Raw genomic sequence first — 18666 nt, forward strand, 5'->3', positions numbered from 1 at the left:
TTTTACAGGGGACTGCCGTTCCTCGTACAGTAGCCATAAAAGGATGGTGTGGCCTAGCTGTCTTCACTACTTGTCTGTAGGCAGGATAAAAAGAACTCTTCATCCTCCTATTTGACCCTATTGTGTTTCTTTCTCAATTTGATACACATCTGACCCTTACAAAATAATAGTTTCAATAAGGAGACTCTTGGATTTGCTCAGCAAGAATAGACAATTGCAGATGCGGGAAGTAGGCCACAGCCAGCTCTGATGAGTCAAAATTGGCAAAGGGTCCATTTTGTCCTTTCTGTCCTTATCACATATTAAGTTGAAGCTTGCAAATTTTATAGGTTTCATAGTTAAATGAATAAAACACATTTTGTGGACTGAACTCTGAATGGAAACAGGTGAATTGCATACAACTCTTCTATCACTCAGTTTTTCGCTATTTCTTCCAATATACAGTTATAGTGTCTCATATGATCTAGATGCATCATTCTCTCTTATGATTAAATCTCATAGTTTCACTCAGTTATGGCTTCTGACTGTCACTTTATCAGTGTGAATACTTCATTTACAGATCCTGGAAAAGGGAAAGAACTGAAATCTCCAGCTGCTGCAAAAGATAAAGGTAACACAGCAGGACAAAACTGTATAAAACCCTAAGATCTATGTGCATCAAGAAAAAAATCTTGCAACGCATTGGCCTGTTTTTACAGTATAGTTTAGTTAGGAAGTTATGAGCATAATACTATTTCAGTAAATTTATGATAAAACTTAATTGGCACTACCTGGATCAGAAGTGCAAGTAGAGCCTTGGTAATATGAAGCATCTCTACGAAAACTTCAAAGTCCAAACTCAGAATTTAGGAACACTTGTTAATGTTTGCTATTACAAGCTGCAAAGTGAAACAAATTTTGAATGGTCTTTGTTCTTTCATCACACTTAAGAAAAGTTCATGATTTCACTTTGTGAGCATGCTAAAACTGATGAAAAACAGGTTTGTACTATACATTTAATTGGTATCATGGCTCAGTTAGAAACCACCAATTATTCAATCAATCATTATCCCAGAGGTATTAGATGTTAACCTTTTATCACTCTAGCTTGAAGATTAATAATTTTTTTTTTTACAGAACATGCTAAAGAAAAAGAAGGAAAGAATTCTACAGCTTTAAAAGATAAAGGTAAGACTACACAATAGAATATAAAACTTGTTCAAAACCACACAAAGTAGAATGTAGATATTAATTTTAAAATAATCATTATAAATCTTTCCCATTATAAATCTTAACCAATCAATATTTAATTGGTTAAAATATTCTACAGGATTTATAGCATGAAAAAAGGGGAAAAAAAGACATAAATAGAATATAGAGAGCCAATTAACATTCAGAAGTCTCAAAATTAAATAAATATCACAAAACCACTCTGAGTAATAGTTAAGAACTTTCCTAAGAACTTTCTCTTCTGAATAATGCAAAGTATTTAACAGGAGCCAGTTAAAGTCTGACCTGAATGCTTTCATAAATCTGTGCACATAATAGGAATAAGGTAAAGTTTATGAGCATATGAGTGGGTAATGGGCTTTCTGGGCTCTGTAGAAGCTACAGTTAAAAACTCATAGCTTCGTCCAGTCAACCACCTGCAACATGAATGTTAGTCTGAATCTTTCTTTTATTCCTTGTTTTTTATCAAACAGTTCCCATGTCTTTTTTAATTTGATCAGAGTAGACGGTTAGCTCAGATGAATTTCTTTTCATCCATTATTTTGCCTGGTGCTTTTTACCCATCTTATTGTTTCCCTCCTTTCTAGAGATAGCTGTATTTGAAAGGAGAAGTGATTTACGGATAAGTCGTATTTGACATGTTCTTTAGGTTCTTCAGGATAAAAAGATCTACCATATAGATAGACATATTAATATTATTCTAAATTATAGTCATTATATGTTAAGAACTGAATGAAGAGTTTAGTTCAAGCACTATGGAAAGATGAAAAAAGTCTAAAACAAAAGGAGGAATAAGCTTATTGCGAAACATATTTTCAAAATCATGGAAAATGTGTTCATTCACTCACTCTTGTTTAATTGGACAATCACTAATTAATCACTTCTTTATACACAAATTAAAGTTAAATTGTAAGAATCTGCAAATTCTGTGGTTCATGTATTGTTCTTCTATGTGTATTCTACTTCTAATGTACACATGCTCCATTTACATGAGCTTAGCTATCTGGCCTAGAACTGTATATCCAAACTCTCCTGGAGTCCCATGGCCCTCTCCACAGAGTGCCTATAATCTGTTCTTCCCTGATGGGGTTGTGCTGAAAAATTAGAAGTGGCACTTGAGTAACAGCGCTGCCCCCTCTTCCTCTGCATGGAGCAGGTATGCTCAGCCTTCTGGTCCTTTCAAAGGATTACTGTGGTGGGGCGGGGGAGAAAAAGAAAGACAGACACAAAATATTTTTCCTCTTTGGCAAGAAGTTCTTTAGAACCAATGGAAAGGGGGTTGCCAGCCCTGAACAAGCTTCTAGAGCGTGTCCTTCACTGAGTGCTCCCACAGTGCTGCTTTTAATCTCCTGGGCTCATGCTCAATAGGTCGGCGACTTCAACCACTGTTATTAACAGGTCCTTCTAACATGACAGAGGAGGTTAGATCTTCTCCACGTGGCCTTCAGAAAGAAGTAGGCAGGAATTTATTTTAAACATCAAGTGCAGGCCATGTTATATCAGGTTTCCTACATTTTAGGAAAACAAGGCAAAAAAATCTCTGTAAAAATTCCAACATATTACTCACAGTGTTACCAACTAGAGCTTCACACCACTTTCTTTACCCTGTGTAATACAGTCATGTAGGCCTGATGCATTACTGCTGCTAACAGCAAGACCTCAACCTATTACTCGATGCTGAATACAACTGTAAACGCACCGCAGGCTCCTGAGCCCCTGCAGCAACATTGATGTCCAGCCCAGCCGAGCCTGGCCCCTCAAATCCTGAGAGCACTTGCTGATGCAGCCATCGCTGTTTCCCATAATAGACATCAAACTTGCACAGTTCAGTGTCTGTGTCTAAAAATGTGGTTGCTGATTAGCAAGCTGAATAGCTCAGTTCAAAATATATTGGCAGAAAAGACTCTATAGGAAGAACTTACAAAGCTGCGTGGGAGAAACCCTTAGAAATCTTGGCACCTTTCTGGGCTATGTGTTTTCCCTATTGCATTCTGGATTACTCTGCGACATAAACATATATTTAACACTATAAATCCCCCATTTTAGTCACCACATTTGCACAAGCTGTAGCTCATAAATTAATCAAAGCCTTATTTGCATGCCACTCTTTCCCCTCTCAATCACCTCTTCAAGCCTCCTCAGTGAGCCTGTGTAAAGGCTGACTAAGTTACTGGGGTCTTCTTTTCACTCTTTGCAACTTGGTGTCTTACAATCTGTTTCTTAAAGTGGATGTTCCTGGAAAATAAAAATATATTGAAGGACACAGAGAAGTAAGGATTTTTAAGACTGCATACACATGCTAATTATGTATCTTGGGAGTTTGTTACTCTTCATGTAAAATCAAATAAAGGAACATTTTTAGGTGAGGCATTAAATACTAGTGACGATTAATGTTTGCCTGGCACTTTATGCAAGAAAAGAGGCATCTTCATACCTCATTCTATTGAAGGATGAACAAGGATGATGTACAGACCAAAAACCTTATCATAAAGCAGGCTATTTTTCATGAACTGTTGCACAATGTTTTTATTTAAGCAGAGGCAGGAAAAACAAATCCTTGAATTTGGAGTTATTGCTGGGATACTCTATAGATCACAACCTCACAATGTTACCATATGTATTTTATGAAGTGAATAAAATGTTTTCAGTCTTAGAGTCTAATTTTATTGGCAGTAATTAAGATGAACACTGGAAGAATATACTTTCCATTGATAAAGGACACCTCAAGACTCCTTCTGAATTTATAACTAGCTTTTCAGCTTTTTCTTGAAGTAAAGAAGCCCACTTACAATAATGAATATAAAAACTGATTTTCTGTTGACATAAGCATATTCTAATAATGTGAGGCCAATGAAACTCTAAGGTGTGATTTGCCATGTGTTTTTTTGGTAGATATCTCACCCAGCTAATCAGAGTAGAAGCTCATTCATCCAGTCTCTAACAGTGGCACTAAAAGCTCATGATATATCATATATAACTCCTCAGTGAATTTTTCTAAGAAATTCACTAGAATTGCTCTATGCTGAGTTATTAAACTGACAGCATTTGTGCTGTATAGATAATGTAAATTCACTCGTACCCTGTGTTCCATGATTTGTTTTCCAAACAAATGCTCCTTTTTCTCCTTTTGTTTGCTTTTGCCATATTTTGGGATATCTTTGCATCTTTTGTTATGTCAGTTATGTGTGGATAATAAGCCTATTTATTTTTATGCTCAGATTGGTAGGGGAAATAAGTCAGTAGTGTGTATTTCTTTCTTGCCATATACATAATAGCACATTGTCATTAAAGAAACAAATGTGCTGATTTGCACTTGCTATGCAATGCTTGTGCTTCCTTTAAAGTAAAATGAAATAACGTCTTGCCTGTAGCATTTTTTATCTTAACTTACAACACACATTTTTTTTCTTTAAAAGTAGAAAGTTATGTTGTGACACTCACCTACAGAAACACAGCATCTGTTCAGTTAATATTTTCTCCTATTTCCATCTACTTATTTTTTGTTATAATTTGCATGAGAACTAGATCTTTATACCGAAGAGTTCACATACTGCTGCTGCTGCATCTTTCTATACCACCTTCCTAACCTGACCCAGCTTCACCCCTGGAGTAGGATGCTGGAGGAAAGCAGCAAGGTGAACGTTGGCTTTAAGCCAACTTTATGTTTTTCCCCTTCTGGGACCAGGAGGAAAGTGATCAGTCGAGAGCAGAAGTTTGAAAAGTCTGCAGTGAGTCCCTGTTTAAGCCCCTGAAGATGAAAACCTGCTCCCTGGAAGGGAAGCAGGACTGGTGATCTCAGTAGTCTTGGCTCAGAGGGTGGGGAAGTCAGTGCACCATGGAAAGTGTCCTGCATTGATAGCTACATCCAAAAGTTGTAGAAGTCAAAAGTGCTGAACCTGCTTTAGGAGCTACATATCGTAGGAAATCTCAGGGAGACCTGCTACATGGATGACAAAAAAATCCTCATAGGCCTATGCCACGAAGCCCATAAGGCTAAAGGCAATGGTTTGTGGCAGTGGCTGTAACAGTGGCTGCTGATCTTTGAGATCACAAATGTGCACACAGAGTAAAACAGTCCAGTTGGGTAGCTGTCGTCTCAAGGCTTCCTATACAGTCAACACAGAGGCTCCTTCAAAAGATTTCAGTCTTCACACTGGAAATTTTCTCTCAGTCCCCTGAAGAAGTCCGCCCGCTGCTGTGAAGACCAGGCTCCTAATTTAAGTACCTATCCCTGAACAGTGTGATTTCTCCAATGGCTTCAGCCACCCTGGAAGTGAACTTTTTCTGTTACAACTCACACTTAAAGCCAGATGGATAAGTGGGATTGCCGCCATGGTACCATGGCAGCCAGGAGGATGATCAGAGTTAAACTTACTTTGGAAAGGATCTTCTTTTAGCTTTATCTGTTTTACTGAAGATTTGGTAAACTTTCATTTGGAATAAATGGCATGTTTATTCTAGATGCTTGGGTGCTATATCATGTAAGATGGATTGCAATTGGGTCTACTCAGCATCCTGCAAGCTGTGATATTCTCTCACTCAAACCACACACATTCATAAGCCTATGAAACTACTTCCTCACTTTGGAAAAAACAATTTCCTCCTAATATTCCCTGATACACACACTTAAGAGGTCAAGAGGCTATTGCTTAAAAAAAAATTAAAATTAAATATTAGTTGTTTATACAACATAATGTATGTTTTTCCTGTGCTTGCTGACACTGAACGCATGCTCCCTGAAGGACTGAGGAAAAAAATTAGGCTTCAGCCCATCAGAGAAAACAGAATAATCCTTTTTGTCTTCATGAAGTTTTGTATAAGGGCCTAAGAATTTCTAATCCTGTGTCATTACTTGTATTTTCCCCTTCTCCTTTCCAATTTCTCCCTTCTGTGAGGTCTCTACAGACAGAGTGATCTATAGTAACTTCTACTCTTGCATTTGCTACTAACATTATTGCACCATAAAAAATATAAGGTGGTCACTAGAGAGGATGTAAAGACAGGTCAAGGTTGCATCCATTTATGTTCACAATTTTAGTCTTAATTTTTAAATATTTGTTGTTTGTTTTTTTTTTTTTTTTAAGTGTAGAAGGACAGTCCTATCTTCTAAGTCTCAAAAACTTAATTATCTCCCTACAGATTCTTTGAAAGGAAAAAATCCCAAGAATCCAGAGGGGTCAAAGGAAAAAGGTAAGTGAAGAAGTTAAGAAATTCAGAACTGAATATCAGAACAGCTATTCAGTGATAGAAACAGGTCTTGAGTAGGAATATATGAGGATGGAAAACCAAACCCATCCTGGTTTATATTTAGATTATTTTATCCATGATATTGTTTTTAACAACATTTGTGCTGTACAGGTCACCTGTAGGGTCCCTAGTAACTACCTGGGCTTCTTTTAAATGCAGAGATTTGAATTTGCATCCTGGGGGAAATACTCAGATGTATTTTTATACCACCTTTGGATGTTAGTCTGTCAAAACCAAGTTGTCTAAATCCCATAGGGGGGACATTCCTGCAGGAAACTACACTAAATCTGGTCCATGTGGCTACGGCTCAAGAATGTGGTTGACTGAGAATGAGACTGGATGAGGCTACTGACAGATTCAGGTGTTTGGGGATGAGTGATATAAATCAGGGGTTTTTCCTAGTTTGTTGGCAACACAGACACATCTCTAATCTTCTCAGTTGCAGGAGGTTGGCCTGCTAGCTGTGCACACAGAGGTGATGGATTGTTTGATAGTGTCTTTTTGGAGAAAACCCTATCTGTTGCAACGTGGCCTGTATTGAACCCTAACACAAAGAATTACAGAATTCACAGGCATTGATGACCTTCTGGCAAGTACTGAAACAGGTCAAAAATTTCAGGGAAACAGCAAAAGCTAGCAGAAATGTGCATGGTTCCTGAGCTACAAAGGCACATCTGAGGTCCAAATTGTGGCAAAGTCCGAATTTTTTGGAACCTGGAGATATTCAATCAGTCCAGATAACAGCTGGCACGGTGCAGAGTACAGAATAGACATACAGCAAAGTGATGCACTTCTGAGAGGAATGTATTATTCCATGTGAAAACTCTGGGGAATGAAGCCAGGGCACCACTTGGGGCTCAGGATTCTCCATCATAGTTGTCAGTCCATGTATCTCACCTGGGCACCACAAGAAGATCATAGTTTTCCTTTATTTGAATGTACATTCAAAGGATGAGCACTGTTCTTATTTTATACTCGGCTTGCCTGTTGTTTCAAAAGGCTATATACATGCAGGAACTGAAATCCTGTTCACAGGCAATACCCATATGGCCTCTTTGATATTAAAAGAATAATGGTGTCCTGAATGAGAAACTGGTCCTTTTGTCACTCCTGATCAAAGAAAACTCCCAGTTATCTTTATCAGCAGCCTCTGGCTTTCAAGACCATTATTCCTCGTATTTTAATTGTATCAATGATGTAGATTAATTTTTTATTTGGGTTAAGCAAAAGAAAAATGCATTGATGCCAACTGCTCTATAGAATTGCTTTCCTCTTTGTAAGTTGTTATTCTTCATTGCCTACTTGAGAGACAGCTTAACGGTTTCCTCAAAATGCAAAGAAACTAATGACATATTGAAGGCTTATTATTTTGCATATGCAAGTCTAAAAGGATGAATGAATGACCTCATTGTTTTGTCCTGTTCTTTATTTCCGTGCTGTTAAATCCATTTAATTATCTCATCTTTTGTGCTCTCTACATATCAAATTGTTTGACTTGCTTTCTTTTCAAGTGTCATCTTATTTCTCTAACCTGACTTGTGATAAATGTTAAATGTTTCTTTCTAGAGACTGGTAAAAGAAAAGATGTAAAGCCTCCAGCAGCCTTAAAGGAAAAGGGTAATGTCTTATCATTACGTGGTTGGGAAATAACCAGTCGTCCTCATGAAAGGGTCTGCTGGTATCTCAGTGCAGTCTTGAAATATTTTAAATTACAGGCTTCTGGTGAAAAGGAGCTAAACATAGCTTCTTCCCACTTAATAGATCTGATATATTGAAACGAGCAGTGTCTGAGACGATTCAGAAGTAATAAAATCATAACTCTTATTGTGGTGTTCTTTAACTGCTGTCTGACCTGCACAGCCAATATTGCAGCAGGAATGCTGGTCTATTCTGAGTGAATTAGTAACAGAGCTGCTGCTGAATTCACACGGCAGGCTGAAATGATAGGCTGCACAGGAATGAGTGCATGGTTTGAACTGCAGAAACTTTGCCAGATAATTGAGTGGGAATTATTTTTGTTTTGCTTTCAAATCTTAAGATGAGCCTTTTATTGAAGTAAACAGAAATTCTAATTCTTAACACTTACCTCTTTTGCACATTTTGTTGATCTGATGTTATGCACGTTTGTTATAGTACTGATGGACACAGTGTATACTTATATTACTAACTTTCTCCCTCCATTTTTGTGTTTGATATCTTTTCCAGACTCTTCAAAAGGAAAAGAAGTGAAGGCTTCAACCATGACTAAGGAAAAAGGTAACAATCCCAAGTTGAGCTGAGCCTTAGCATAAGATTCAGCGGAGAAAATAAATCCATTGTGCAAGTATTCCCAAAAGAAACCCTAGTTTCTTCACTTAGCCATCCATAAATATCCTTGACTGGCATCCTTTGCTGCTGGACATTCTTTTTACCTGAGTGATAAATGAGAGACACATATGGGGCTATACAACTAAGTTGTAGCAATAGTAATTCATAGCCCCCAAAGTTATGAAGACTTGTTTTCTTTTTTCTTCATTTTATCTCATTCTTTCTATTTAAATGTGTCATTTCAGATTGCATTTTACTCTTCTTCTATAACACATTATTTGATTGTGCTTTGCTCTCTCTTTTTACATTGAAATATCAACACTAGCCATCAAATAAAGATCAATTACAACTTATAATACATGACCGCTTAAATACTAGGTGTTTTTAGGCAGTGATAAAACTGTAATTATAATTAACCAAATACTTTCAAGTTTCTTTACTCATACCAACTAAATTCAAACAAAACTTAGTTTTACATTGACATTATTTGCATATTGATTAAATACCACTTGCTCATTAGAAAGCAGTCTCTCAGGTTAAATGTGTAAATAATTTAATATGGACAAGAATATGTAATAACTTGATAACTAATAACAGTCATTTGAGCCATGGGAATATAGTAGTCAATCTTAAAAATTTCCAGTCGGTTTTGAAAACTACTTCAGATAATTGAATAATATTACTTCCTATCTTTAGATTTTCCCTAAGGATCACTAGAAATTATGAGGCAATATTTTCTCTAAGTTATGAAAAACAACATTTGCATGTTTTTAAGTGCAGCTACTTCACATAGTGTATGTAGGTAGTATATAGCAGAAGAGTAGAAATCAGCTATTACGTTGCACAGTTGCATCATTCTGAAGCAAAGTGAAGGCTTAAGTATTACAAAAGGAACTAAGGCTTGAATAGTCTGAAACTCTTTGAAGTAGTCAAAGTAGATGAACTTGGATTGTCAGTCCAAGGTCAAGGACATTAGAAAAATAGGGATGCATTATTGTACCATTTCTTTTACTTTACTTTAGTCAACAGGGATACTGAACTGCGGGAGTTTTTTTGTCTGTTGATTATTGGTTTAATACAACTTGGCTTTTATATTTTGAGCTTCAGGCAAGCAAGGCCTATGGACTTTCTGCTAGGTTCTTGCAAACATATCTGTGAAACATAGGTAGGTTAATGAAGAATTAAATATTGTTTAGACCCTGAAGTATTTGACTATTGAGTTTCCCATTGAGTTTCTTGTCTAATTTTTGTCTTCAGCTCTCCATAAATATTTCCAGTTTGAAGACTGATTTATTTAAATTTAAGTGATAATAAAAGTCAAATACTATTTATTACAAAAGATAAAATATTACAAAGAAGTAATACATGTCTGTAAGTTTTTTAGCTGCACTGCTAATGAATTAGTTTCAGTGAAGTGTCAAACACCCACCCAACTATACAAAAAAATAAGTATTTTAAAAAGAACTTAATTAACTCAGTTTAATCAGCCAGTGAAACAACTGGTGAATAACAGTTCCTTTCGAGTTCCAAAACTGCGTTCTTTCAAGAAAGGGCATGTTTAATTAAACATTGTAGAATTTCACTGACTGCACATGAAGTGGTTTACGCTCAGTATATTTGAGAACAAAACTCAGTACCCCAAAGTGATTAACTCCACTATCTCTGGAGTTTTTTAATAAAATTAAGTCTTCTTCCCATAGTAGTTGATAGGACATATGCTGAAAGGAGGTTGTAGCGAGGTGGTGGTTGGTCTCTTCTCCCAAGTAACAAGTGATAGGACAAGAGGAAATGGCCTCAAGTTGAACCAGGGCAGGTTTAGGTTGGATATTAGGAAAATCTTCTTCACTGAAAGGGTAGTCAGGCACTGGCACAGGCTGCTCAGGGAAGTGGTTGAATCTCCATCCCTGGAGGTGTTTAAAAAATGTGTAGATGTGGTGCTTAGGGACATGGTTTAGAGGTGGACTTGGCAGTGCTAGGTTAACTGTTGGACTTGATGATCTTAAGGGTCTTTTCCAACCTAAGCAATTCTATGATTCTAACATTTTCCTTATACTATAGCAGTAGAAAATATGAGCTATGTTCCCAGTGAACTTTCATATCACAGTTTTTCCACATGGGCTAACTTTTTGGATGAACAATGCTGTAGTTTAGCGGAGAATAAAAGTGCTGAGTGTGCATAGCCTTTACCAGCTTCCCAAGTGAGATGAGCACTACTCGCTTCAGTTTTTCCTAGTGGCTAGCGTACAACCTTGCATGCCACCTGTGAATGTACTTGATGCCTTGCGCTGAGAGCAACTGATATCTCACAGCAGTGAGAGCATTTCTCTTTGACTCTAACTGGCTCTATAAAACCTTAAAATATTTGGATTAGATGCTGTCAGACACATGATCAGGCCAACTGCCTTCTTTTTAAGTCTTGTGTATCTTAGTTATGTCTGTAAAGTGGCTGATCTGAGGAGGACTGCAGATCCTTCAAGGCCCGTGGAGCAAGACTACAACAGAAAAGTGCAACTTGAGTGCGAAGATCTCAGGTTGTATACACATGTATAGTGAAGCCACCTTAGTGTCTACAATAGGATTCAGTCATTTTCTAGTCACTGAAGTTCATGACACAGCAAATTTTATACAAACTCACTTTGGAGGCAGTTCAGCTCAGTGGCTGCAGGTTTTTAAAAGTTGTTTCTGTCTTTTCTGCTCCATGTGACAGATCTTCATAAGCCATTCCTTAGCTGCTGGGATTCATACAAATGCAGCACTTCTAAAGGAAAATACAACTAACTCAGTGACACTGAATATGTATGACAAGACATTGACATTTTGTCAGAAGAGTGTAGCCCCAATGCGTAAAGTGGCTTTAAGCATCCATGTGGGATGCTGTGCTTCACTAAACCTCTCTTTCTTAACAATGATAAGTGACATGTCGCATAGATCATGCAGACAGTTTGAGAAAAGCCTCTATAGAGAAAAGTGTTGCAGAAATTTTGTGGCTGTTGCCCTGTAAAGAAGTGCAAACAGGAGGTCACCTTTATGAGCACTGGTACTGTGTTTTAGTCAACTGAGAGTACACAGGGAGCTTCTTCAGTGGACATCTCAGTTTAAACTAGCCAACCAAAAAACACCTTGAGAAACAGCAGTGGTTTGATTAGCACTTGCCACTTAGATCTGTCAAATCCAGTGTAAATTGTGTTAATAGAAGTGGCCACAGTGTAACCCCTTTGTTAAGATAAATACATTTTTGAAATGTGAAAGTCAAAGTCATGCAAATTGGATATAGAATTGCAATGGAAAGCCCTGAATAATAGAGAACCTAAATGTAAGGTAGATATATTAGGTGTATAAAAATTGCAATATCAGCCTGTTCAAATGGTCCATCCATTACAGAACCTCATTGCTGAACATTGCCAATAAGAAATCAAGAAAACATCAGAACTTTAAAAGTCAAACACTAAGATAATGACAGATATATAAATATCAAGACTGAGTTGTAGTGGGAGGTATAAAATTCCCATTGTGAGTCAGCACTTCTCTGTAAAAAATCTTCAATAAACATTAGAAAATGAGAGGAAAAGAACAGAAATAACATACATAATGTGAAAGAATACCATTTAATAAGAAGAATGAGATAAAATTTTAATTCCAAAAAGTGGTTTATAAATTAAAGATGAGGCATGTTTTATGGCAAACTATGAAGTGTAACATTGTCCTTATGGTTTGATACTTGATTTTCTTTTTTTTTAAGGAAAATATTCAAGCTGAATAAATAGCATCTGCATATATACATAGAAATATACATTCAGTAGTCAAAACAGTTTTGTAAATGAAAGTACGTCTACTGATACTTAAGGTATTTCTTGGAGATAGGGACTGCTACATGCTGGGACTCCCAGGTCTCCATAATAGCACTCTGAAAAGTCCTCTGAATGCATATCTATAACTTTTTATTTAAACATGCTTATCCAACAAAACAAAATTCTTATTGCATAATATTATTGTTTCACATAATATTTGAGATCAGAAACCAGGATTCTCTCTGACTGGGATGATGTGCTTCTCAACAGCTCACAGAATCAGGCTCCCTCTGGTTTATTGCCATTTTATGGCCCAATTGCAGTCTTTTCTTCGCAGATTGAGTGAAAAACTGTCTCTCTCCAAAAACACTTTGTACTTTGGGCACTCCCTCTGAAAAGTGAGGTTGGCAGAGAGAGATTTGCATGCTCTGATGAGGCAGAGAGATCAGCTCCCTGGGTAGCTCTGCCCCACTCCTTAGCTTTTTGCGATATTTTCAAACAGAGATTTCTGCCTATCTTTGGGAGTGTGCTTGAATTAATCCTCTTACATTTTTGCTATCAAGTTTCAAGCACTCAGACAGGGATGGGAGAAGTCAGGCTTCTGCCAGTAGTCAGTATTTCCAATTCCTTAGCTGTCAATGAGAGGCTGAACCAGACTCCACACACAGTCAAAGGGGACGCTCAGGAAAATAACCACTCTCTTACCTCCTCTACCCAATGACTTTACAGAGGGTCTGATAATCCATGTAGTGTGAATCCTGATAGTCTGAGGCAAAACTCGCACGCTTGTGTTGCTTTCATTCTAGACAATGTGCTTGTGTGTTCTCATTAAGGCATTGCTGGTAATGAAGAAAAAAACACTGTAAAATTTTTGGGGGGTTATCTAATGAATTAAATTTTTCTCAGTAGGTCTGACAGCTATGTCTTACAAATTAGGACAAAAGGGATAGTTGGGTTATGCAGGGGAGTTCAATCGCAACATCTTCCTTGCCCATTAATAGTAAAATATATGAAGGTAATTGAATAAGAAGTTATTTCTCCAAACCTGTTCATTAAAACCTGGATCAGAGGAGGAAAAGGGCAAGAAAGGTGTTTCCTGCTACTGAATGAGAATCATTCTAAACACAGATGCTCCAGCCAATTCAAAGGCTAAATTCTCCTCTCTGTTGCTCACTCTAGCGGTTCTTTTACTGTGGCTTCTTAACATGATTAAAATTTCTCTTGACATGGATAAGAGAAATTCTGAACTCAGAATGACTGGAAGAGAGAGATAAAATATCTATTAGGCAGACCTGAGAGAGACAGATCACTTTATATGATTCTTAAATATTTTAAAAGAGTACCTTCTTCTCAAGCTATGAACAGATGGACAATTTATGGTGAGATGGGCAAAGACAGTATCAACTTAGTGAATGCCAGCTGCTTTGCTGTAGCTGCCTACATGAGGTGGTTTTCACTTCAGCATAATAGCATGCATATGAACAGTTATCACAGAGTACCTGACATCGGGGATGAGCCTGCATTTGATCTTCTTTTACCATAACTTACATGTCTATAACAAAAATACATGTAAGAACTTAGTCAAAACTTCCACCAACTTCAGCCAAATCAGTTACTGTCTGTCTCAAATTGTATCAGAGTAAACACAATATTTTCAATTACTCCAGGGTTATTCAGATTTTTAAAAAACAGTCAGAAAATTGGTGAAATCATAATTAACACCAGAACAAAAACAAATATCTGTGAAATCAAGTGACAGAGATCTAGCCTGCATGGTTTCTGCAAAAGGAAGTTATGTCTTAGTAATAAGTGTTTTGAACATCTTAATAAAGTAATAAGCACAGCATTTATGGGATGGTTTAAATAGGCCTTTGGAAAGTTCCAGTATAGGAATTACTGCAGAAACAAAATAGCTGCTGCTTAAGAGGCACAGTATTGAAGGAAATAAATACCTGATTAGGAAGCAGAGAGCAACTGATTGATTCATTTTCATCTTGCAGTCCGTTTACAGAATAATTGTCTACAATTCCATGTCTGGACTCATGTTATAGTCCTTAATTAATAGGAAAAGATAGAAATAGTAATGTAATGTAATGAATTTTTCAGATGACATAAAATTAGTTAAACAATTCAGGATCAGAAAGGGTTATGATACACTGAATTTATAAGGTGAATAGACAGCATGATGGCAGAGAAAGTTTAGTGTCACTAAATAGAAGGTAATATATACTAGAGGGAAAGTATTAAAGAAGAATTTGTCTCTGGATTTACTAGATAAATTCAGGAAAGGACCTAAGTATTACTGCAGACAAATCAGTACAGAACTTTCTTCCGTATGCAGATGCATTAGGAAAAATGCAGACAGTGTTTTAAGACCATTGCGTAAATCAAAGATGTATCTTGTCTGGAGTGTTCTGTACAAAACGCTTGCATGATAACGTGGCACTGGAGTGGTCTAGGAAAGAGCAACAAAAGTCTCATAGAAGGAGAAATAGGAAAGATTCAGATCACCTTTGACAGATTACCAAGACATTTTCAGGATTTCAGAGATGTATCTCTTTGCTGAACAGCTCAGAAAAAAAGTCCCTTAGAACCATCACTATCTATGGGATTAAAGGGCTGCTGGTGATCTACATTCAAGTTTCTGATACAAGTTAAAAAAAATATAACTATATTGAATCTGATTTTTTTTTTTCCTCCATGAAAATACTTACTACATTGACACACTTTTTGACCTTTCCACTACTGGAAATTTGTCTTTATTTTCCCAGCCCACTGAAAAATTTTTGAACAAAGTCTGCCATGAGTCTGATTCATAATGATATTTTTTTCCCATTCCCAAGCCATAAAAGGCGATGGTGCTTACTTCTGGTTTCTGGAGTAGTTGTCAATCTGGATTCATGATCCCTGAAAATGGGATGTGTATCCTTGATAAACGTATTTTGCCTTGTATCATATCTATATTAACTGGAAATGTATGATTGTATTTGGATAGGTCTAGGAAAGGAAGACAGATGGCTAACTGAAGTCACTATGATTTAAAGCTGTTATTATAGTCCTATTTGAACAGGCTTGTAGGTACAAATTCCTAATTCAAGAACTAGATGATACCTTCCGTCAGCACAGTGCAAAAAAAGTCAGCTTAAGAATTTCTTCTTTCTCTAAATAATGAAGGCAAAAAAGAATACGGCCAAGAGCATCTTTCGTATCTGAGCATCACAGTTTTGAGTTCATCATTCTACGTTCTTTCATGTCCTTCCCTGCTCAGCTACAATATATTACTCACATTTGTTCTCAGCAGGTAATCTGGCTTTTTATCAGTTGAAGACCAAATTCCTTGGCTAATCTATCCATCTTTTTGCGGCATTTCAGATACAAACACATTTCTCAGCTTCTGAAAGAGCAACATAAATGATGGTGTTTGTGCTCTTTTTCATTTATTCCTTGTCATTTTAAGTTTGAATAACAGGATTTGATCAGAGCAATGCTATTGGCAACAGTAGTCAGAATGAGGTCTCTTCTGTCTCTTAAGATTTGTTGAGTATTTACAGTACATTCCATCAGAAAAATCGTGGCCAAGGTGAAAATTCAAACAGATGTCACAACAGCATATAATAGCATAATAACAGAAATTAGCTAGCCATAAGTGCAGTGGCATGCACGGATGGACCTTGCTCTGCTTGCCTTGGGACCAGAAGCATGGTGAGCCACATCCCATAAGCTGGCAGGACAGAAGTCAGGAGGATCCCAAAGGTGTACCTCATGTTTCATGTATAAGCCCTACCCAGAGTCTTGATATTTGGGGTTTCTGCTGATTTGGGAGTCCCTCCAACACACTTCAAGTGAGAAGTAAGTATGCATTTGTTTTGAAACCCATTGAGGCTTCTACAGCAGCTTCTGGGGCAGAAAATACTAACTCCTCTGTAATGAAAGTTTTGTGAAAGGCGCACTTCACAGCTTTGATGTGCACATCACCTATGAAAGCAAAGTGATTGCAAAGAGGACCAGATCCTGGAAACCTTGTGCCTAATTTTCACTAATTCTAGGTATGAAACTTTTTCTCCACTGCTGGGCACATTCTTGAGATACTAAAAATTTGTTTCATTCTCAAAGGAGAGTAAGTGGTAAAAACCCTGAAAAAATCTTTGAAATCATTATTTTTTTGCCACAGACCACTGATAGATAGTATTTCAGTAATTTCAGGTTTAACCTTTTCTTTTTGATCTGTTTTATCCAAATGTACTAACAGTTTGAAATAAAAGGACTTTTCATTTTAAGAACACTGAAGAGGCAGAGATCAGCACACAAACCCAAAATGTAAACACCTGAGACCGTGCCTACTCCCTCTTTTGGCCTCATGACACCTTGATTTCTGTCCTACACCAGGGCATTTTCTCCAAATGAAGGGCAGATCTCTGTTTCTGCTTGTTTTCTTTCCAATTCCAGTGCCACATAAGGTCCTTTTATACCAGCAGTCTGGTGCCAATTGCTTTTTTCTAGGGAGTAAGAGCTCTCAATTTGAACTCCTCTGTCGTCTTTTGCCCATAAATGCTAGCCTAAGGCAGAGGCTTACTACCACCACTTCTAGCAGACATGTCAAAATAAAGTGACATCTGTAACTACAGTTTAGAAGGTTCAGTCTTATAAATGTAGGCTGGGGAATGGGTGGTGCATGGATTTCAAATGGACTTAGGTATAATCTTGGCTCAGCTCCATCTGGATTGCAGCCATCGCCTGCAAATGCAGGTAACTCTCCCATTTGAGACATCTCAGTCCTTTTAGTAAAATTTTGATAGGTTTTCACAGTATCCATTGCAGATACATGCAAGGTTTTATTGGAATCTGAGCTGAGCTTTTGGGGGACTTTTATTCTGTCTCCAGAGTTTGAATACTGGTCACCAAGCACAGCTTGCTCTGGGGAACTGATTCCAGGTTGTTTAAACTGGGGAATACGCAGCAGTTTCCTTCCAGTCTTTGTCCAATCTTCCTTCCCACAAAACTCATGCCGTGGGATTTGGATGTGGGATTGCTGCAGGATCAGGTCTTCTAATTACCCATGTTAGGCAGAGGCTTAGAAACATGAACATGACTTCAGGTGCTTTTTTACTTCTTATTTTATGCATTTGTTTACCACTGCAAGCCTTAATAGCAGAAAAGCACATATTTCTCTAAAACAGATGGTATTTCATAACCTTCCTCTAGCCTCCCCTTAACCCTTCATGCCTTCCCTTTCCAATCTATCCCTCTTCATTGCTGGTTTTGAAATATTCACTCTGTGCTTCTGTCTCCCAGTATTCATGTCCGGGAGGAATGATGACTTTGTGACTAAAGTTAGGTGTGAGAACCTAGAAGGCTGGAATTTGCTCTCATCAATAGCAGAGCTGGGTGTCTGTGAGGAAATACTTTATCTTTCTGATTATCAGTTTCTTTGTATGGCAAAGAAATCTATTCCTATATTGCATACTATATGTATGGTTTGAGATATGTACACAAAAGGCTCATATATAGGTGTTTGAATTATTTTTACTGATATTACATATTGCTAACTTTGGTTGTGAAAATACAGTATTTTTGTTTCCATTTCAGCTGCGGTGAAAAAGGAGGGGGAAAAGAAAGGTAAATCAATTATTTTCCCTTGACTGAAGTGTCTTTCAGGCTGTGACTGCTGTGAGAAATGTTTCTTTCATTCAGTGGTACAATTGTGATGACATACACCACCTCATGTGCTACCATCAGCCGGCTTTATCTACTCCTACTGTGATAACATAGTTGTCATTTCCAGTATTGTTAGCTCCTTTTTACCACAGGCCAACACAGCCCAGTATCAGACACTTCATCGTTCTGACTGGGAAGAAAATGAAAGGCTTTTGTTACCGTGTTAGGATTTGTCAAAGAGAACAAAACTTGCAGTGCACCGTGCATGCTGACCTGGCTGTTTGTTCTTTGCAGAAGGTGCTTTCCTAGGGACATTTAATTTCCTCTTTTCAGATATGTATGTAGCAGGAATGTAAGCTTTGCTGAAGTCATTCTTTGGTATTTTAACAGATTAGTAGAAAAATTTGCCCTGAATCAGAACCTAAAACATTACTCAAAATGTTTGAAGATAAATATACAG

The 18666-nt window shown here is 37.3% G+C and overlaps 1 protein-coding gene across 6 annotated transcripts in view; it reads left to right on the forward strand.

The window, feature by feature from the left end:
• The window catches only part of TRDN (triadin), a 232158-nt gene that overhangs the window by 162635 nt on the left and 50857 nt on the right, over positions 1-18666 (forward strand). For all 6 annotated transcript variants that reach the window (XM_082307271.1, XM_082307272.1, XM_082307270.1 and 3 more), the window contains 6 exons: positions 560-610; positions 1117-1167; positions 6349-6399; positions 8023-8073; positions 8662-8712; positions 18138-18167. In XM_082307271.1, the coding sequence (XP_082163397.1) occupies positions 560-610; positions 1117-1167; positions 6349-6399; positions 8023-8073; positions 8662-8712; positions 18138-18167 (285 nt within the window). The remainder of the gene's footprint in view (positions 1-559; positions 611-1116; positions 1168-6348; positions 6400-8022; positions 8074-8661; positions 8713-18137; positions 18168-18666) is intronic.

The sequence above is a fragment of the Platalea leucorodia genome (assembly GCF_965183815.1).
Source record: "Platalea leucorodia genome assembly, chromosome: 3".
NCBI lineage: Eukaryota > Metazoa > Chordata > Aves > Pelecaniformes > Threskiornithidae > Platalea > Platalea leucorodia.